The following is a 17,566-nucleotide window of genomic DNA, read 5'->3' on the forward strand; positions in this document are numbered from 1 at the left end:
TGCTCTCAAACACATATTTTTTTTTCTAGATTTTTGCTATTATACACAATGATCTTGCTTTAGTCTTACTAGCTTTGTTATTTGTTCTGTGTATCATTCATTACTTTCCAAGAAGATTGAACTCATTCACCATTCCCCCCCTAATGTGATAGTATGCCTACTTATCCACAGTCCTGCCAGCTTTCGTTTATTGTTAAACCACATTTTCCAATTTACTGTGATGCTTTAATCACATTTTCTTATCATTAGAGATTTAGAACAATTTCGGGTGGTTACTAATAGTTTGTTTTCTTTCTATGGTTTACCACATATATCAATGTATCTTTAAAATGCATTCTTTCATTTTCAGAATTGCTTATTAACTCGAATTTGCTAGACTCACTAATTTCTTAAATCTTTTGGTTAAATATTTTAACCCTTAAATTTGAAGTAGTAAAGAAGGAACCATGACCTTTTAAAATTCCTTCATGAAGCTAGAGTCATAGTTTATGGATACTGATTGTAGAGGCCCTGGTTGTGCCTTTCTTTATATTCCTTGTGCCTGGCACATAGTACAAAAGCTTATTTACCAAATTCCTTCAACAAATATTTGTTGATTTCCTATTACGTTCAAAATTCTAGAGAATATCAATCCCATCAGATTAAGCATTTTGTCTTTCAAAATCTCACCAGGTTTGATTCCCTGTGGATCTTTCAGGCTCAATGGAATGCTAGTGGTCACTTTGGTATCACAGCCTGTATTTGAGCTTTTTTTGCTGTTTTTTCTTTCCAGAACGAAGAGCCCTAGTACTAGAGAGAGACTTCTGGTTTATTTCACCTCTAGGAAGACATGAACCTGACTGTGGATTTGCGGACCTAACTTTCATTTCCTTTGGAGAGCAAATAGTTTTTTTCCTCATTCAGTTGTAGTCTAATCTGCCTTTGATGAAATGGTTTTTTCAGTGTCTAGAAAGAAAAAGAAAAGAAAAAAAAAAAAAAACCCTTCATTCTTTCTTACCAAAAAAGTTGAAAACTATCTTTACCTGTAATTAGAAAAAAAAAAAAAATACTGTTAAGAAGGGAAAAAAATAACCCAGACATAGATCTCCAGCTGCCTATAAGGTATCTCTACTTGGATATCCCTTTAGCAGCTTAAACAAAACAAAATGAGCTTCTCTTTTCCTCTAAATATATTCCTCCTTTTGATTTCATGTTTCTATTAGTGGCGTTACAACTCCTGGCCTCCCAGGTTCAAAACCCTTTATCTTACCTCTATCTTTGATACTTCCTTTTTTCCTCATCTCATTAATGCCCTCGCTTGGGCATCAAGTCCTGTTAATTCCATTTCATTCATCCTCTCCTCTCCTCACTGCTGCTACTCTTTTGTTTGATTGATTAGTTGTGTTTGACTCTTCGGTGATTCCATTTGGGGTTTTTCTTGGCAAAGATACTGGAGGGATTTACCATTACGTGACCTGACGTTGCTACTTTACTTCTCAATATCCCAGGTGACTCTTAAAGTTTATAGGGATCCTTTAGCAGGTTGGTGAAGCTTATGGGCTGTTCATAATGATGTTTTTATATAAAATAAAATATGACAAAGGAAATCAATTATGTTGAAGTAATTACAGAATCTTTAAAAATTAATACACCAGGTTAAGAACTATTGCTATTCTTTCTATAGTAGCAAAGGACTGGAAACTGAGTGGATACCCATCACGGGAATGGCTGATTAAGTTATGGTGTTCTATAAGAAACTCAGCAGGCTAATTTCAGAAAGGCTTGGAAAGATTTACATGAACTGATTCTGAGTGAAATAAGTAGAACTAAGAGTACATTGTACACAGCAACAAGATTATTCAGTGATCAATTCTAATGAATGTGGTCCTTTTCAACAATGAAGTGATTCAGGCCAGTTCTAATGGTCTTGTGATGAAGACAGCCATCTGCACTCAGAAGAAAACTTGTGGGGATTGACGTGGATTACAACAAAGTATTTTCACCTTTTTTACTTTTTTTTTTTTTTTTTTTTTGCTTGCTTTTTGTTTTCTTTCTCATTTTTTCCCCTTTTTTGATCTGATTTTTTTCTTGTACAGCATGATAAATGTGGAAATATGTATAGAAGAATTGCACATGTTTAACATATGTTGGATTATTTGCTGTACAGGGGAGGGAGGAGATAGGAAGGAATGGAGAAAAAATTTGGAACAAGATTTTGCAAGGCTGAATGTTTAAAAAAGCACTATGCATAGATTTTGAAATTAAAAAAGTTAAAAAAAATACTGCTGTAAGAGAAAAGAAATAATTGTCACTATTTCTAGAGGCCTTCCCTCATAACTATTAAGTCATGGGTTCCATCTTGCTACCTCCCAATGTTTCATTTTAATTGTTCATTTTTGTTTAAAACATGGCAATTACATATTCTTAGAATCTTAGATCCAACAGTAAGTTCCAAGTTAGAATATTTTTTCCTTTTTTTTTTTTTTTTTTTTTTTTGGCAAGGCAATCTGAAGTGGTTTGCTGAGAATCACACAGTTAGTAAATACCAAGTGTCAGAGGCTGGATTTAAACTCACTCTTTCTGACTCCAGGGCCAGTGCTCTATCTATTGCAACACCCAACTGTCCTCCAATTAGAACATAAAGAAAATGAGGATTTCTGACATCCAAATGGGAGGTCCTTCATTTTAATATGTTTCTGTGTACTTAAGTAAATTGTCCTACCCACAGGATGAAAATGCTGAATGAATATAAATGCTTTAGTTGGTGGTCAGAGAGATTAGCAACTTATTAAACTTAAGTGGAAGAAAATGAAAATGATTTTTTCCTGTTGGCTTTTTGTTTAAAATAATAACAGAAGGTATTTTGTCTTCCCTTAATAGAACATAAGCTACTTGAAGGCAGGGACTTTGATTTTTGTCCTATCTCCCCACATCCAGTATACATTTACAAATGCTGGGCACTCATTTGAGCCTCCTAATAAAGCTATGAGGTAGGAATTCTTATTTCCATTTAACAGTTGGGGAAATGGTTTGTGTACAAGCACACAACTCACAAGATTTGGACCTAGATTTATTCTGACTCCAGATTCAGCACTCTAGTCATAAAGCTATGTCTTTGTGACAGAGACACATTTCAATTGTTAAGGGATTCCCTAATAGAAATGTGGTCAAAGGATATGGAAACATCTTTCAAATGGAGCTGTTCTCAAAAGAATTACAGACTTCTAAAAAAACCCAAAAGAATGCCCCAAATCACCAATAAGAAAAGAAAATCAAAAGTCTTGAAGTTTTATCTTACACTCAAAGATAACAAAAGATGGGAATAAACATCATTGGTATTATGGAAGACAGGCACACTGACATTGTGGAACTGTGAATTGGTATATATATTGTACAAAACCACTTAAATTATGCAGATTATACAAATAAAGTGATGAAAATATCCATGTTATTTGACCCAGAGATTGCACTGCTAGGCACAGATCCAAAAAGAAAGGGTCCATATATAACAAAAATATGTCTAGCATATTTTGTGGTAACAGACTGGAAACAAAGTAGGGGGCTTTGTGGGGGCTTGACTAAACTATATGAATATAACATGGTTAATTACGATGCTGCAAAAAATAAGATGAATACAGGGAAGCATTAGGACATGGAAGTACTGTGATGAAATAACCTGAAATGCTGTAAACAAGCAGAAAACAGCACTGTACGTAGAAAGGATAATAGCTAGAAAACAATAAAAAATGAGTATTTCAAAATTACAAAGAATTTTGTAATTGTTGGCTCCAAAGAGGAAAGATGATGATCCTTTGCCACCCTAGCTGAGGAAGAGATCCATGGGTATGGAACAGTGCCTATAATATATTTTTTTCCATTGTATCAGTTTTGCTAAATTTTCTTGTTTTTAAAATTCTCTAACTCATGTCTCTCTGGTAAAAATAAAGGGGAAGAACCCAGAGCAAAGACTTCATTAAAATTTATTTTTAAAAATGCATTAGATTCTAAATTTCAGGGCAAAGATTTTTTTGCTTTTTTGCATCCTTGTCCTTAGCACAGTTCCTGGCCTACAGTAGATGATTAATAGCTGTTTATTGATTGATTGCTTGACAAAGGAGTTTTGAGGGACAGCATCGAAATGGGTAGGGAAAGCCAGTCTTGGAGGCAGAAAGACCTTATTGGCTCCATGATTCCAGGCAAGTCACTTCAATGCCATAGGCGCTGTGGTCTAAGATGCCAAGTGACACATAGACATTGTGTCTAGTCATTAACATCTCAGTACTCTAGGCAACTCTAAGACTATATAGGAGAGGAATTTCCTCACTGGGAGTTCCAGTATCAATGACATCACAGGTCCAGTCCCTCCTCCAAAGTTGTTTTTATTTTATTTTAAAGTTTTGCCTCCTATGAAGAGTTTCAGTGACTTGCACTATAAACTATACTGGTGCTCTTGTGTCATTATGTCTCTTAATTACCCCAGTCTCAGTCTCAAGGTGCAATAAAGATTCCATTTTATCCAGAGAACAATTTTTTGTTCCATGACAAAAATGTTGACTTTGTCTTGTGAAACTTCTATCAGGTCAGAAAGACAAAGAAAGTCAAAAGAATCGTTTCTATATCTTAAAAAAGAGGTTGACAGCTATGAATGACTGCTATTCTCAGCAGTACAATCATCCATGACTACTCTGAAGAACTTATGATGAAAAATCCTATCCATACCCAGAGAAGGCCAGGAACTGTGGCTAAGGACAAGGATGCAAAGAGGCAAAAAAAATCTTTGCCCTGAAATTTAGAATCTAATGCATTTTAAAAAATAAATTTTAATGAAGTCTTTGCTCTGGGTTCTTCCCCTTTGTTTTTACCAGAGAGACATCGATTAGAGAATTTTAAAAACAAGAAAATTTAGCAAAACTGATAAAATGAAAAAAAAAAATCTGTTATATGCACTGTTCCATACCCATGGATCTCTTCCTCAGCTAGGATGGAGCAAAGGGTCTGAATACAGAAGCATATCTCTCTCTCTCTCTCTCTCTCTCTCTCTCTCTCTCTCTCTCTCTCTCTCTCTCTCTCTCTCTCTCTCCTTTCTCTCTCACATCTCTCTCTCTTTCTTCTCTCTCTCTCTCTCTTTCTTCTCTCTCTCTCCTTTCTCTCTCACATCTCTCTCTTTCTTCTCTCTCTCCTTTCTCTCTCACATCTCTCTCTTTCTTCTCTCTCTCCTTTCTCTCTCACATCTCTCTCTCTTTCTTCTCTCTCTCTTTTTTCTCTCTTTCTCTCTCACATCTCTCTCTCTTCTCTCCTCTCTCACATCTCTCTCTCTTCTCTCTCTCTCTACTTTCTCTCTCACATCTCTCTCTCTCCTTTCTCTTTCACATCTCTCTCTCTTTCTTCTCTCTCTCCTTTCTCTCTCACATCTCTCTCTTTCTTCTCTCTCTCTTTCTCTCTCTCTCCTTTCTCTCTCTCTCTCCTTTCTCTCTCACATCTTTCTCACATCTCTCTCTCTTTCTTCTCTCTCACATCTCTCCCTTTCTTCTCTCTCTCCTTTCTCTCTCTCCTTTCTCACATCTCTCTTTCTTCTCTCTCTCTCTTTTTCTCTCTCTCTCCTTTCTCTCTCTCTCTCTCTCTCTCTCTCTCTCTCTCTCTCTCTCTCTCTCTCTCTCTCTCTCTCCTTTCTCTCTCACATCTCTCTCTCTCCTTTCTCTTTCACATCTCTCTCTTCTCTCTCTCTCTCTCTCTCTCTCTCTCTCTCTCTCTCTCTCTCTCTGTCTTTCTCTCTGTGTCTCTCTCTGTCTCTGACTCTCTCTCTCTCTCTCTCTCTCTCTCTCTCTCTCTCTCTCTCTCTCTCTCTCTCTGTCTTTCTCTCTGTTTCTCTGTCTCTCTCTGTCTCTGACTCTCTCTCTCTCTCTCTCTCTCTCTCTCTCTCTCTCTCTCTCTCTCTCTCTCTCTCTCTCTCTCTGTCTGTCTTTCTGTTTCTCTGTCTCTCTCTGTCTCTGACTCTCTTTCTCTCTCTGTCTCTGTCTGTCTCTCTCTGAATCTCTCTCTTTCTCTTTCTCTCTCCTTTTCTCTTTCTGTTTCTCTTTGTCTCTGTCTCTTTTTCTTTTTCTCTCTGTCTCTCTTAATTTAGTATTTCTAAAGAGTTTTTATTTCCATTTAGGTAGGAGATTTATTTGTTCACAACTTGACTTTCATAGAAATGTTTTGCATAACTTCACAAGTGCTTTCTTAATTGTGGATGGGGATAAGGGAGAGAACCTAGAACTCAAAAATTTTAGAAACAAATGTAATTTTTTTTGTTTTGAATGTAACTAGGTAAAAATATTAAATAAATAAAAGAAGAAAAAAAAAGAGCTTGGCATCTCTGGTTTGGCATCCACTATTGATTCTAGGCCTGTTCTAGGATTCCAGTCTTCCTTGATGTTCCCCAAATTCTCCTACTTCACAAGGCCCTTGACCTGGGCCAGTTGAGCAAATGATGAACATTCAGAGAGCACTAACTCCTGCTCGGTTGGTTTCATTTGGAGAATGTTCCCCACTGGAGCTAAACACTGGCTTAATCATAAGAGGTCAAGCCAGTCACTCATCATCCTAGAGCACTCACAGGGCAAATTCCTCTGACCAACCAACGGATTTAGAGGGAAATATGTGCTTGGAGAATGTCACTGATCTGTAGGAATGTTTCGTTTTATTGGGTTTTTATTGTAACTAAGTTCTCTATTTTTGCCCACGAATGATGGGCTCTTTGTTTTTTTTTTTTTTTTTTTTTTTTTAATTTTTTATTTTATTTTATAATTATAACATTTTTTGACAGTACATATGCATGGGTAATTTTTTACAACATTATCCCTTGCACTTACTTCTATTCAGATTTTTTCCCTTCCTCCCCCAACCCCCTCCCCCAGATAGCAAGCAGTCTTATATATGTTAAATATATTACAGTATAATTTAGATTCAATATATGTGTGTAGAACCGAATTTTTTGTTGCACAGGAAGAATTGGATTCAGAAGGTAAAAATAACAGTTTACATTCATTTCCCAGTGTTCCTTTTCTGGATGTAGCTGGTTCTGTCCATCATTAATCAATTGGAATTGGATTAGCTCTTCTCTATGTTGAAGAAATCCACTTCCATCAGCATACATCCTCGTACAGTATCATTGTTGAAGTGTATAATGATCTTCTGGTTCTGCTCGTTTCACTCAGCATCAGTTGATGTAAGTCTACCTCCAGGCCTCTCTGTATTCCTCCTGCTGGTCATTTCTTACAGAACAATAATATTCCATAACATTCATATACCATAGTTTACCCAACCATTCTCCAATTGATGGACATCCATTCATCTTCCAGCTTCTAGCCACTATGAAAAGAGCTGCCACAAACATTTTGGCACATACAGGCCCTTTCCCTTCTCTAGTAGTTCCTTGGGTATAAGCCCAGTAGTAGCACTGCTGGGTCAAAGGGTATGCACATTTTGATAACTTTTTGGGCATAATTCCAGATTGCTCTCCAGAATGGTTGGATTCTTTCACAACTCCACCAACAATGCATCAGTGTCCCAGTTTTCCCACAGCCCCTCCAACATTCATCGTTATTTGTTCCTGTCATCTTAGCCAATCTGACAGGTATGTAATGATACCTCAGAGTTGTCTTAATTTGCATTTCTCTGATCAATAGTGATTTGTGGGCTCTTTGTTAGAGAGAAAAAAGAGTGGTGGGGATGGGCAGAGGAAGTACAGCTACCCATAACTTGCCTTAAACCCATAACTTGCCTTAAAGACTATGTCCTGATGCTCCCTCAAATCATAGGAAACAGTTACCCACCCAAGAGACTACTGGGCAGGGAGGAGCTGCGCTATGATGCAATGACCAAGGCATTAATATGTGCTTAATATGGAAAGCAACGAGCAATTCCCAACCTATGGCCTCATAAAACCACAGAGATTTGTTGATAAATTGCTATATCTCAGTCAAAAAGAGCTTTTCCATTTTGAGGTGGAGGGGAGAGATGGGGGGGGGGAGTCTGTATCTGAAACACTTAGGACATTGAGCACATAGTAGGTGCCTAGCAAATGCATATTGGGAAGCTGGATATTGAGTGGATGAAGCCCAGCCTGGAGTCAAGAGTTCAAATTTCGCCTCAGACACTCAATACTAACTAGTTACTTAACCCCAAATGTCTTATTTAAAAAAACAAATGCATCTTGTATTCACACCTGACTAAATCCAAGGTATGTTTAGACTGTGCCCTGTAACAAGCACAGTAGATAAGTATAGTATGAGTAAGTATGTGAGTACAGAGGAAAGAGGATTCATCTTAGAGCTAGAAAGACTTGAGTTCGAGTCCTACCAATGACCCACACAGGCCATGTGACGTTTGCCAAGTCATTTAACTTCTCTGTTATCTAGGCAAGTCTCTAAGACTTTATATTGCGGAGAGGAGAGAGTAACCAATCCCCTCACCTGGGACTTCCCAATATCAATGACATTCCAGGTTTATATCGTTTATTATAGCAAAAAAGCCATCAGAGTTGTTGACTGCGGATACAAGCACCTATTGGGTACTAGAGGTAGGGATGCAAGAAGCAGAAGCATCTATCTAGCGGGAGGAGGGGGGACAAAGTAGGCGGGCGCGTGCACAACGTGGATACGTGATGGGCAGGAGGGGATTCAGGACTCGCTTCGTGTACCAAGTGTCACAAGATCTGATTCCGGAAAAATCTCCGAGGAATCCGAGGTTTGGTAAACACTGTTTTTCAGATGCTTTGCGCTTTTTACAAAAGTTATCTCATTTTTAATATTTTTACAACGATCGGAAAGCAGGGGGAGCCCAGGGCGCACTAGAGGGCGGCCCGGAGGAGGTGGGCGGAGCCCCTAGGTGACGCCATAGGGCGTGGGACGAAGGCGGGTTTTTTCTGTCACTTTCGACCAATCGTGGAGCGCGCCGTCGCTTCGCCTGCAGCCGATTGGTGGTTGCCATAGTCTTGGGCATTCCGTTGACAAGATGGCGATGGTGGCTGCCGTCCGGGCTTCGCTGACGCTTCTTGCTTTCTGCCCCTAGCTCGCGCCGCCTGCCGAGGATCGCAGAGCCGGGGCCGGGCCGCGGTGCGGAGCACGGGGAGGCGAGCCCGCAGCCATGGGCCCGGCCCGGCCCCGCCCGCCAGCAGCCCCGCAGCTCCTGCTGCGGCTCCTGTTCCTGCTCTGCTTCCCGAGGGCCCTGTGGGGAGACGTTGGTGGGTAGGGGCGGGGCTCCGCAATGGGCGGGGCTTCGTCGAGGGCGTGGCCTATACCGGGGCAGGGGGTGGGTCTGTGCTAGCGCCGAATCTGAGACAACCTGTTACATTATCCTATAGGTATGGGAGCTGCCACGGGGAGCCGTGTGCACAGAGGACCTGGATTCAAATCCTGCCTCATCCTTTACCAGCTGTGTGACCCTGGGCGTCTCACTTAACTTTTATGCCCCAGTTTCCTCATTGTATAATGAAGATAATAGGTGCACTCACCTCTCTGGGTTGTCGTCGATCACTTAACCTGAAAGCACCACATAAGTGCCAGCTCCTGCTATTCTTCTTCTCCTTAGGGGCAGCTCAGTGCCACAGGGACTGTTCCTCGGGCCAGGAGGAGCTGAGTTCAAATTCGGCTCGGGTACTCCCTCGCTGTGGGACCCCGGCCCTTCTCCCGTTAAATGTTTCCTCATCTGTTAAAAGAAAGAAGGAAATGGCAAACCACACAGAACCTGCCAAGGAAAGCCCGAGAATTGTTCCCGACTGAAAGGGACCACAGTGGTGACTAGCAGACACTTGTGAACTAGGCTAAAATGGGATGACATTGGAGGTTGCCTCACAAAAGCCATGCTGGCTACCGTTGTGGAGGAGAGTATTTGAGCATTTTGCGCACATTTTGCAGCTGTCCGCTGCTGATCTTACTGAGGAGAGGAGAGATGAGGTGGGAGCTTAAAGCTCTGCAGGCCTGCCAGCTGTGGAGGAGAGGTCCGCGCCCTTAGTGCGTTGTTGCTGCCCTTGGGGGCTGTGAGTGCGGAGGCTCCCGGCTGCAGGTCTTGTCTGGTTTCGGGATAAAGGCCCGGGTTCAGATCCGGGGCCTGACCCTGGCTCCCCAGGACGGCGGTTCTCCGCCGGGCCGCGGGCAGCCTTGTGTCGGGAGAGCCAGCGGGACGGGGCATCCCGAGTGCCGCGGAAAGCGAACGGGAGCTTTCCCCTTTTCTCTGCCCTTGACGCCTTGGGCAAAATCACATTTTTAAATTTATGGAATAAAAAACTCATTCTATTGAAATAGTTACTGGCATCTTGAAAAAGGAGCTTCATTCCATTTCGTCTGGAGGGGCCTCGGCTCCACCTCCCCTGAATCTGGGCAAGTCCTCTAGCTTCCCTGGGCCTCCGTTTGCTTGCCTCTCAGTGGAGGAGGCTGAAGGAGAGGATTCCGAAGGCTCCTTCCCGCCCCAAAGCTCCCATTCTCCGAGGAGCCGTGTTCAGTCCTGCCCGGATCCCTCCTGGGCTGGGAGCCTTCTCGCTCCGAGTCCGGACCTGGGAAAGGAGCCACTTAGACCCCGGGGCTGGGCTCTTCTGCCCCAATGGCGGTTCAGCATTGAGCCCCAAGTCTCCTGCCAAAGAAACACAGCCGCCAAGAGGGACAAAGGGACTCCTCCCCTGGCCTTTCTCTGTGACTTTCTTCGCTACAGACCGTCCCCACCCAGATTAATTCCTTTTTCATTTTTAGGTTTAAACATTATTCTTCTGACTAGGTTAAAGCGATCAGTCCTTGCCTCAGGTGCCCAGCCTTCATCACTGAATGAGGGCGGCCGGTCAAACTGGGACTTGTGAAAAGGCCCAGTCCCCCTGCCTCCAGCCATCTCCAGTTGTCCTGCCCCACCGGCCCCAGACAGCGCGGGCAGGTGACCCTGCACAGCCCTCCCTCAAATCCCCTTCGCCATGGCATTCCCTCCCCGAGGTCAGCGAACTCTCCGAGGGCGAAGGGCAAAGCACGACGGCACAGCGTACGTGTCCGCGTTGCTGCCTGGTGTTTCCCCCGCGGGCCGTGAGCTCCAGGAGGGCAGGATGGCTTTCACCTTTCTTTATGTCCCCTTCCCCCCTTAGTCCAGTGCCGGGCACACAGTAGGCACTTGGTGTTTGCTGTTAGTGACCCCCACCCTGCAGCCCTCCGAGCACTGGCTTCTGACGCTCCTCAGGGCTCCCAGTCTGCCTTTGACTCCTCGTGGTCCTCCCTGGGGGTGGTAGTAACACCTGCCCTTCTCTTTGCCAGCTTTTCTCCCGCCTTTCATTCGAATGTCTGACACTTTGGTTACTGCAGCCTTGGTTGGAGACACAGAGGATGTCAGTGTGACGCTCACCCTGGGGGACGATGCGCTGGGTAAGGAGTCTAAGCAGTGGGCGGGTTTGAGAAAACACTCAGGGTTGGGACCCTCCTTTGCCCGGACACGGGACCCTCCTCTGCCCGGGACGGGACCCTCCTCTGCCCGGGTCAGAGCCCTCCTCTGCCCGGGACGGGACCCTCCTCTGCCCGGGTCAGAGCCCTCCTCTGCCCGGGACGGGACCCTCCTCTGCCCAGGATAGAGCTCTTCTCTGTCAGGGATGGGACCCTCCTCTGCCCAGGACGGAGCCCTCCTCTGCCCGGGACAGAGCCCTCCTCTGCCCGGGACGGGACCCTCCTCTGCCCGGGACAGAGCCCTCCTCTGCCCGGGACGGGACCCTCCTCTGCCCAGGACGGAGCCCTCCTTTGCCCGGGCACGGGACCCTCCTCTGCCCAGCACGGGTGTGCTGATCTGCTGGCCCTCAGCTCTCCAGCCTGGGCACTGCAGAAGGGGAAGGGGCACTGCTGCTTGCTTCTGAGACAGCCACTGGGCCAGGGGATGCTCTTTAGAAACCCTTCTCTCTCTTACCTCCTTGCGTTTAGGAATTCTGCCCATGCCTGACTGTGGGTTGCAGAGTAATGGAACAGGCAATTGGAGTCTGACTGTGACCCCTCACGTGGTACGTCCATTTTCTATTTCAATCGCGCCGACTCTTCATGAGCCCTTTTGGGGTTTCCTCGGCAGAGATGCCAGAGCCTGATCCTTCCCCGGCTCATCTGACAGAGGAGGAAACTGAGGCAACTGCCGAGGCTCACCCAGCAGGAGGTGTCCGGGGCCAGGTTTGCACTCAGGCCCTGACTCTGGGCCCGGTGCTCTACCCACTGTGCCACCCCTTGCCCTTCATTTCCCGTCTAGTCTCCTGGATGTGGTCCGGGCCCTCTGGGCCATTTACAGCCCTTTGTGCCCGGCTCTGCCTGGCTCTGCACACCCACCCGTGTTCCAGCCAGCCGGCCCCTTGCGTTCTCCACCTGTGACCTGAGCACTTCCAACGCACCTCACTCTCCCGGGAGCCGTAGCTTCCTCTTGGGCCGGGCCCAGGACCGTGTCCTGCCCCTTTCTGATGTCCCTCTACTCCCCAAATGACTCTGCACTGACTGACTGTGCTTGACATTTGCTTTCCATCTCTCTAGTCCTCCCAGTAGATTGCAGTCTCCCTAAGGGTAAGAAATGTTTGTTAGTAAATACTTGTGGAGTGGAAGGACTCACCGTGTGATGAGAAGGGCCTTAAGAGTCAGGCTTCTCTAGAGCTCACTGATTTGCAGAGCGCTTTCTTCAGATGAGTCTGGGAGGCAGAGAGGCAGCTGAGGCCCCCCCAAATCAAGTCACAGCCAGAAAGTATCCGAGGTACTATTTGTGCCCGGGACTCTCTACTCCAAGCCGTTGAGACAAACTAGCTGAGTCATTCTTCATGGAGATCTCAGTGTCAGTCTTCTAGGATCTGGTGGTGGGTGGGAAGCAGGGACGCAAGAGGGGGAATGAAGAATTTGGGGGCAGCTAGGGGGCGCAGTGGAGAGAGCACCAGCCTTGAATTCAGGGGGACCCGAGTTCAAATCTGGTCTCAGACACTTAACACTTCCTAGCTGTGTGACCCTGGGCAAGTCACTGAACCCCAGCCTCAAAAAAAAAAGAAGAAGAAGAATTTGGCATCACAAGACCAAAGTTTGAATCACTTCCTCAGTGGCTCTGAACAAGTCCCTTTCCCCATTTCCGGGATTCGATGTGCCCTCTATAAAGGGAGGAGGCTGACCTCCCCTTGATGGCCTGGGTGGGTCCCTGCAGCCCTTGTGGCCCTGGCATAGCGGGGTTTGGCATGAAGATCTGGGCATTAAGAAAAGGGAGCTGAACATGGGGCCAGACATGCTTATGCCATCGGGGCAAAGTGGGTTAAGTGTAGGCCTGGCATGGGCACAGGACTTCTGGTCTTGGTGATTTGGAGCCTCTTTCCTCTCTCTGAAAATGGGATGGTCTTGGTGCTCCCCACCCTTGTCAGAATGACCTGTGTGATTTTGGGCAAGTCAAGTCACTGCTTGGGGTCTCAGCTTTTTCATCTGTAAAATGGGTGGGTTGAGTCAGATGACTGACTCCTAGAGGCCTTTCCAGGATAAAGGCCTGTGCTGGAGTGAGAGAATTTTAAAGATAAAAAAGAGAGTTTGAGAGCCTCAGCTCTTCTCATCTCATTTCTGGCCTGAGCCGGAGACAAGTGAGGATACTGACCCGATAGCAAGAAAGATGTGGTCTCAGGGTCATGGGGACCATCAGATCTGAGACCACTGAGTCCCACCCTTCCTTTTGGCAGAAGAAGTCCCCGAGGGGCAGGACTTGTGTCTTGACTCTGACGCTTAGTGTCTGGGGCATCTGTAAAAACGGGGATAGTCATGTGCAGCCTCAGATTGTCTGGGGGTCTGGTCCAAGGCATGGAAGCCGGTCATGGCCCGGGCAAGTCTGAGCCTCTAGTAACTTCCTGGGATTTAGGAATCAAATCTAGGTTGTCTTCTGCATGGTCAGAGGGCATTCCCTCCGTGATGAAACAAACAGCCCGGGAGAAGCATCTGGGGCTGTCCAGAGTTTCCTTTGTGTGGAGGATGTTTGGGATTATAAATGTTTTTTCTAAGTCCGATGAGAAGTATTTCTTTTCCCCAGAGGGGCTCAGAAGTGACCGTAAGATTGGATGGCGATTTGCAGCCTTGCATCTTAGAGACCGATTTCTTCTCTGAGCATCCCTGTATTGTCGAAACACTTCTGGTTTCTGCCTCCCGTAACTCCTCCTGCTTGGCACACTTGCTCATTCAAGTTGAGATTTACCCAAATACTTCCTTTGCCCAGAATGTGTCAGGTAAGTATTGTAACCATCTGCCCAAAGAAGCAAGAAAAGCTTTCTGAGAATCGTATTTTATTGATTATTTGATACTGTGAATTGGCTGTTTGCTTTGTGTATCTGTGTGTGTGTGTGTTGAGGGGGGTGGGTGGGAATAAAAAGACCAGGTTTGCAAGACTTACACAAGATTACAAAACTCACCAGTTTTTTATGTGTGCCTGAGGAGAAAGCCCAGGTTTGGAACTAATAAATGAGGGCCTGTGGTATCAGTAGGAATGAGTAATGACTTAGGACTCCTTTTTAAAAAGCAGTGGGACAGTTTTAGGGACACTATCATTGTCTTTAATTTCTTAGGGGAAGGAGAGAAAAAGGTGTTACTCTTGAGAAGCATCGTGGTGTTTGTAGCATCACGAGAATGAGGTTCCAATGCTGTCTTTGCCATCTGACCTTTGGTGATATTATTTAGGGATCTAGACAGCTGTGGTAAGCCTCTGGGTAGCCACACAATTGTCATTCTGTATGATGTCTCACTAAGCTTCCTATAGATTGATAAAATCACTGCTCTGGACTAAAAATTTTTATTACTCTGATGTCTTCCTTTCTTTTGTGACTTCCCAACATGAGTGTATCTGGCATACAGGAGGCTTTTAATAAATGCTTATGATTGCCTTATAAATATTTTAATTTAGCTTAATTTAATTTAGTTACTGGTAGCCAATGATGTGCTCAAGCTCTAGAGCAGGGGTTCTCAAACTACGGCCCGCAGGCCAGATGCGCCACTGAGAACGTTTATGCGCCCGCCAGGTTATGGCAAATGGGCTGAGGGGCGGAGACAGAGTGTGAGGTTTTGTTTTTACTACAGTCCAGCCTCCAACAGTCTGAGGGACAGGGAACCGGCCCCCTGTTTAAAAAGTTTGAGGACCACTGCTCTAGAGAGTCAATTGTTAAATTGTTAATGTGAACATTTATACCTTGGAAACAAGTAAATGCTACAAATCAGGGTTTGATTCTCTAGACTTAATAAGAAAATAATGTAGAAAATTTTAATAATGTAGATTAAACTTAGACTGGGCAAACCCTCCCTGTCCTTCACACTTTGTCTTCCCCTACCCCATCTTTCCCAAGCTATTAGTTAAACATTTACCAGCACATCCTGGTTGTAATATTGAATAACAAAAACTGGGTTTGTTTGTTTTTTTAAATTTTTCTTTGTATCCCCAGAATTTAGTAAAGTCAGCCTGATGCATAGTATGTGCTTAATAAATATTTGTTATTTGGGTAAGAGAACACTCCTTTTTAAGTTGGCTCTGAATACCTCTGGAGCTGATATATTTTTATAGACTCAAAGTGTTCTAAGCACATTATGACTAGAAATTTCACTCCTTGAGACCTAGAAGTGAAAGCACTCATTCATTTCTAAGCATCTCTAGCTCTCAGACACATCCCGGGAGGCTCATCTCCGGAGACAAGCACCAGCCCTCCAAGGGGGCCCCACTCTCAGCCCTCCCACTCCTGCCCCCAGCCTCTCACTGAGCCCCCAAACTCCGCCCAAGGCAGCAGTAGGGAGCACCCCAAGCCAGACCAGTAACCCTGGATGTGTTTGTGGTAGTAATTGTGAGCTGTTGACTCTGATCCTATGAAGGTTTTGCAACCAGTAAAAGAGAAAACAGGACAAAGAAAAAGATGAAAAGAAAGACAGGAGGTATGTGGTATGCTTAGGACTTCATAGCGGTTGAGAAGAAGTGAGTTTCTGAAGGAGGCGGGAGGTGGTGATCTGTGTGTCTCTGGCATGGGAGAGCCGGTTTCCCAGGGCCCTGCTTGGCCACAGGTGGCCTGGGTGGGGCCCACATTCTGACTGTAAGGTCCCTCCCCCACTGCTCCATGATTTGTACTGAGGGTGTTAACCCACCTCCTCCTCTCCCCCACCATGTCATTAATATAGTCTGGTTCTACTCTATAGTGTCATGTATATTAGAGACTAAAATTAGCTGCTGTTTTTATAGTTTGTTTTCAGTCTTATGATGTTAAAAGTAGTTCAGGTAATGTATGCGCTTAGCCCATAGTACGCTACTAGTCAAGAGTTTGAAGAGAGCTCCCAGACCATTGAGGCTTAAGTCCCTCATCCCAGAGAGCAGGAAGCTCAGGCCCAACAGGATCAGAGTGACCCGGGGTCCCATGGAGAAGAAAGGACAGGAAGCGGGATTTGAAGCCAGGCCCTCCAGTGCCAAACCCTATGCTCCCTGTTGCTGACTAGTGTGCTTTTGGGCATTAAGACTTTGGAAAAGGTAAGAACCTTCCTTCCAGAACAGAGGTTGACAAAGTTCAGGATGCCCCCTGCTTTCTTAGATTGGGCTGATCTCTCTGACTCTCCCAGGGAGTCAGAAGTTTGCCTTTGTTCCTCCCTAAGGAGGAGCACAGGAGTGTGTGTGTGTGTTTTTAATTTTATTTATTTATTGCTTTTAAAAAACTTTTAAAATTATTTATTATTAATACACATTGTTTTATGAATCATGTTGTGAAAGAAAAATCAGAGCAAAAGGGAAAAGTCATGGGAGAGAGGAAAAAAAAACCAGCAAAAAGAAGTAAGCATAGCATGTGTTAATTTACATTCAGTCTCCATAGTTCTTTTTTCTGGATCCTGATGGCGTTTTCTGTCCAAAATCTATTGGGATTGCTTTGGATCACTGAACTACTGAGAAGAACTGAGTCTTCCATAGTTGATCATCACATAATCTTGCTGTTATTGTGTGCAACATACTTCTGGTTCTGCTTGTTTTACTCGGCATCAATTTGTGTAAATCTTTCCAGGCTTTTCTAGAATCAGCTCATTCATCACTTTTTATAGAACAATATTCCATTACCTTCATATACCATAGCTTGTTCAGCCATTCACCAACTGATGGGCATCCACTCCCTTTTCCGATTCTTTGCTACCACAAAAAAGGCTGTTACAAAGATTTTTGCACATGTGGGTCCTTTTTCCCTCTTTTATGATTTCCTTGGAATACAGACCCAGTAATGGCACTGCTGGGTCAAAGGGTATGCTCTGTTTATAGCCCTTTGGGCACAGTTTCAGATTACTCTCCAGAATGCTTGGATCAGTTCAGAACTCTACCAATAATGCATCAGTGTCCCAGTTTTCCCACATCCCCTCCAACATTCATCCTAGTCTTTTCCTGTCATCTTAGCCCATCTGAGAGGTGTATAGTGGTATCTCAGAGTTATTTTAATTTGTATTTCTTTAATCAGTAGCGATTTAGAACATTTTTTCATATGATTACAGATGGCTTTAATTTCTTCATCTGAAAATTATCTGTTCATTTCCTTTGACCCTATTTATCAGCTGGGGAATGACTTGTATTTTTATAAATTTGACACTGTTCTTCATATATTTTA

The 17,566-nt window shown here is 44.4% G+C and overlaps 1 protein-coding gene across 4 annotated transcripts in view; it reads left to right on the forward strand.

Moving 5' to 3' along the window:
• The first annotated feature begins 8,460 nt into the window (after positions 1 to 8,460).
• TCTN2 (tectonic family member 2) overlaps positions 8,461 to 17,566 on the forward strand; it is a 36,750-nt gene continuing 27,644 nt past the window's right edge. For 2 of the 4 annotated variants that reach the window (XM_074299242.1, XM_074299232.1), the window contains exons 1-5: positions 8,461 to 9,202; positions 11,247 to 11,354; positions 11,898 to 11,974; positions 13,996 to 14,188; positions 15,813 to 15,872. In XM_074299242.1, coding sequence (XP_074155343.1) covers positions 9,106 to 9,202; positions 11,247 to 11,354; positions 11,898 to 11,974; positions 13,996 to 14,188; positions 15,813 to 15,872 — 535 coding nt within the window. In that variant the 5' untranslated portion in view covers positions 8,461 to 9,105. The remainder of the gene's footprint in view (positions 9,203 to 11,246; positions 11,355 to 11,897; positions 11,975 to 13,995; positions 14,189 to 15,812; positions 15,873 to 17,566) is intronic. The other 2 variants (XM_074299259.1, XM_074299251.1) reach the window with 1 other exon arrangement.

This window comes from Sminthopsis crassicaudata, chromosome 1 (assembly GCF_048593235.1).
Source record: "Sminthopsis crassicaudata isolate SCR6 chromosome 1, ASM4859323v1, whole genome shotgun sequence".
NCBI classification, from domain to species: domain Eukaryota; kingdom Metazoa; phylum Chordata; class Mammalia; order Dasyuromorphia; family Dasyuridae; genus Sminthopsis; species Sminthopsis crassicaudata.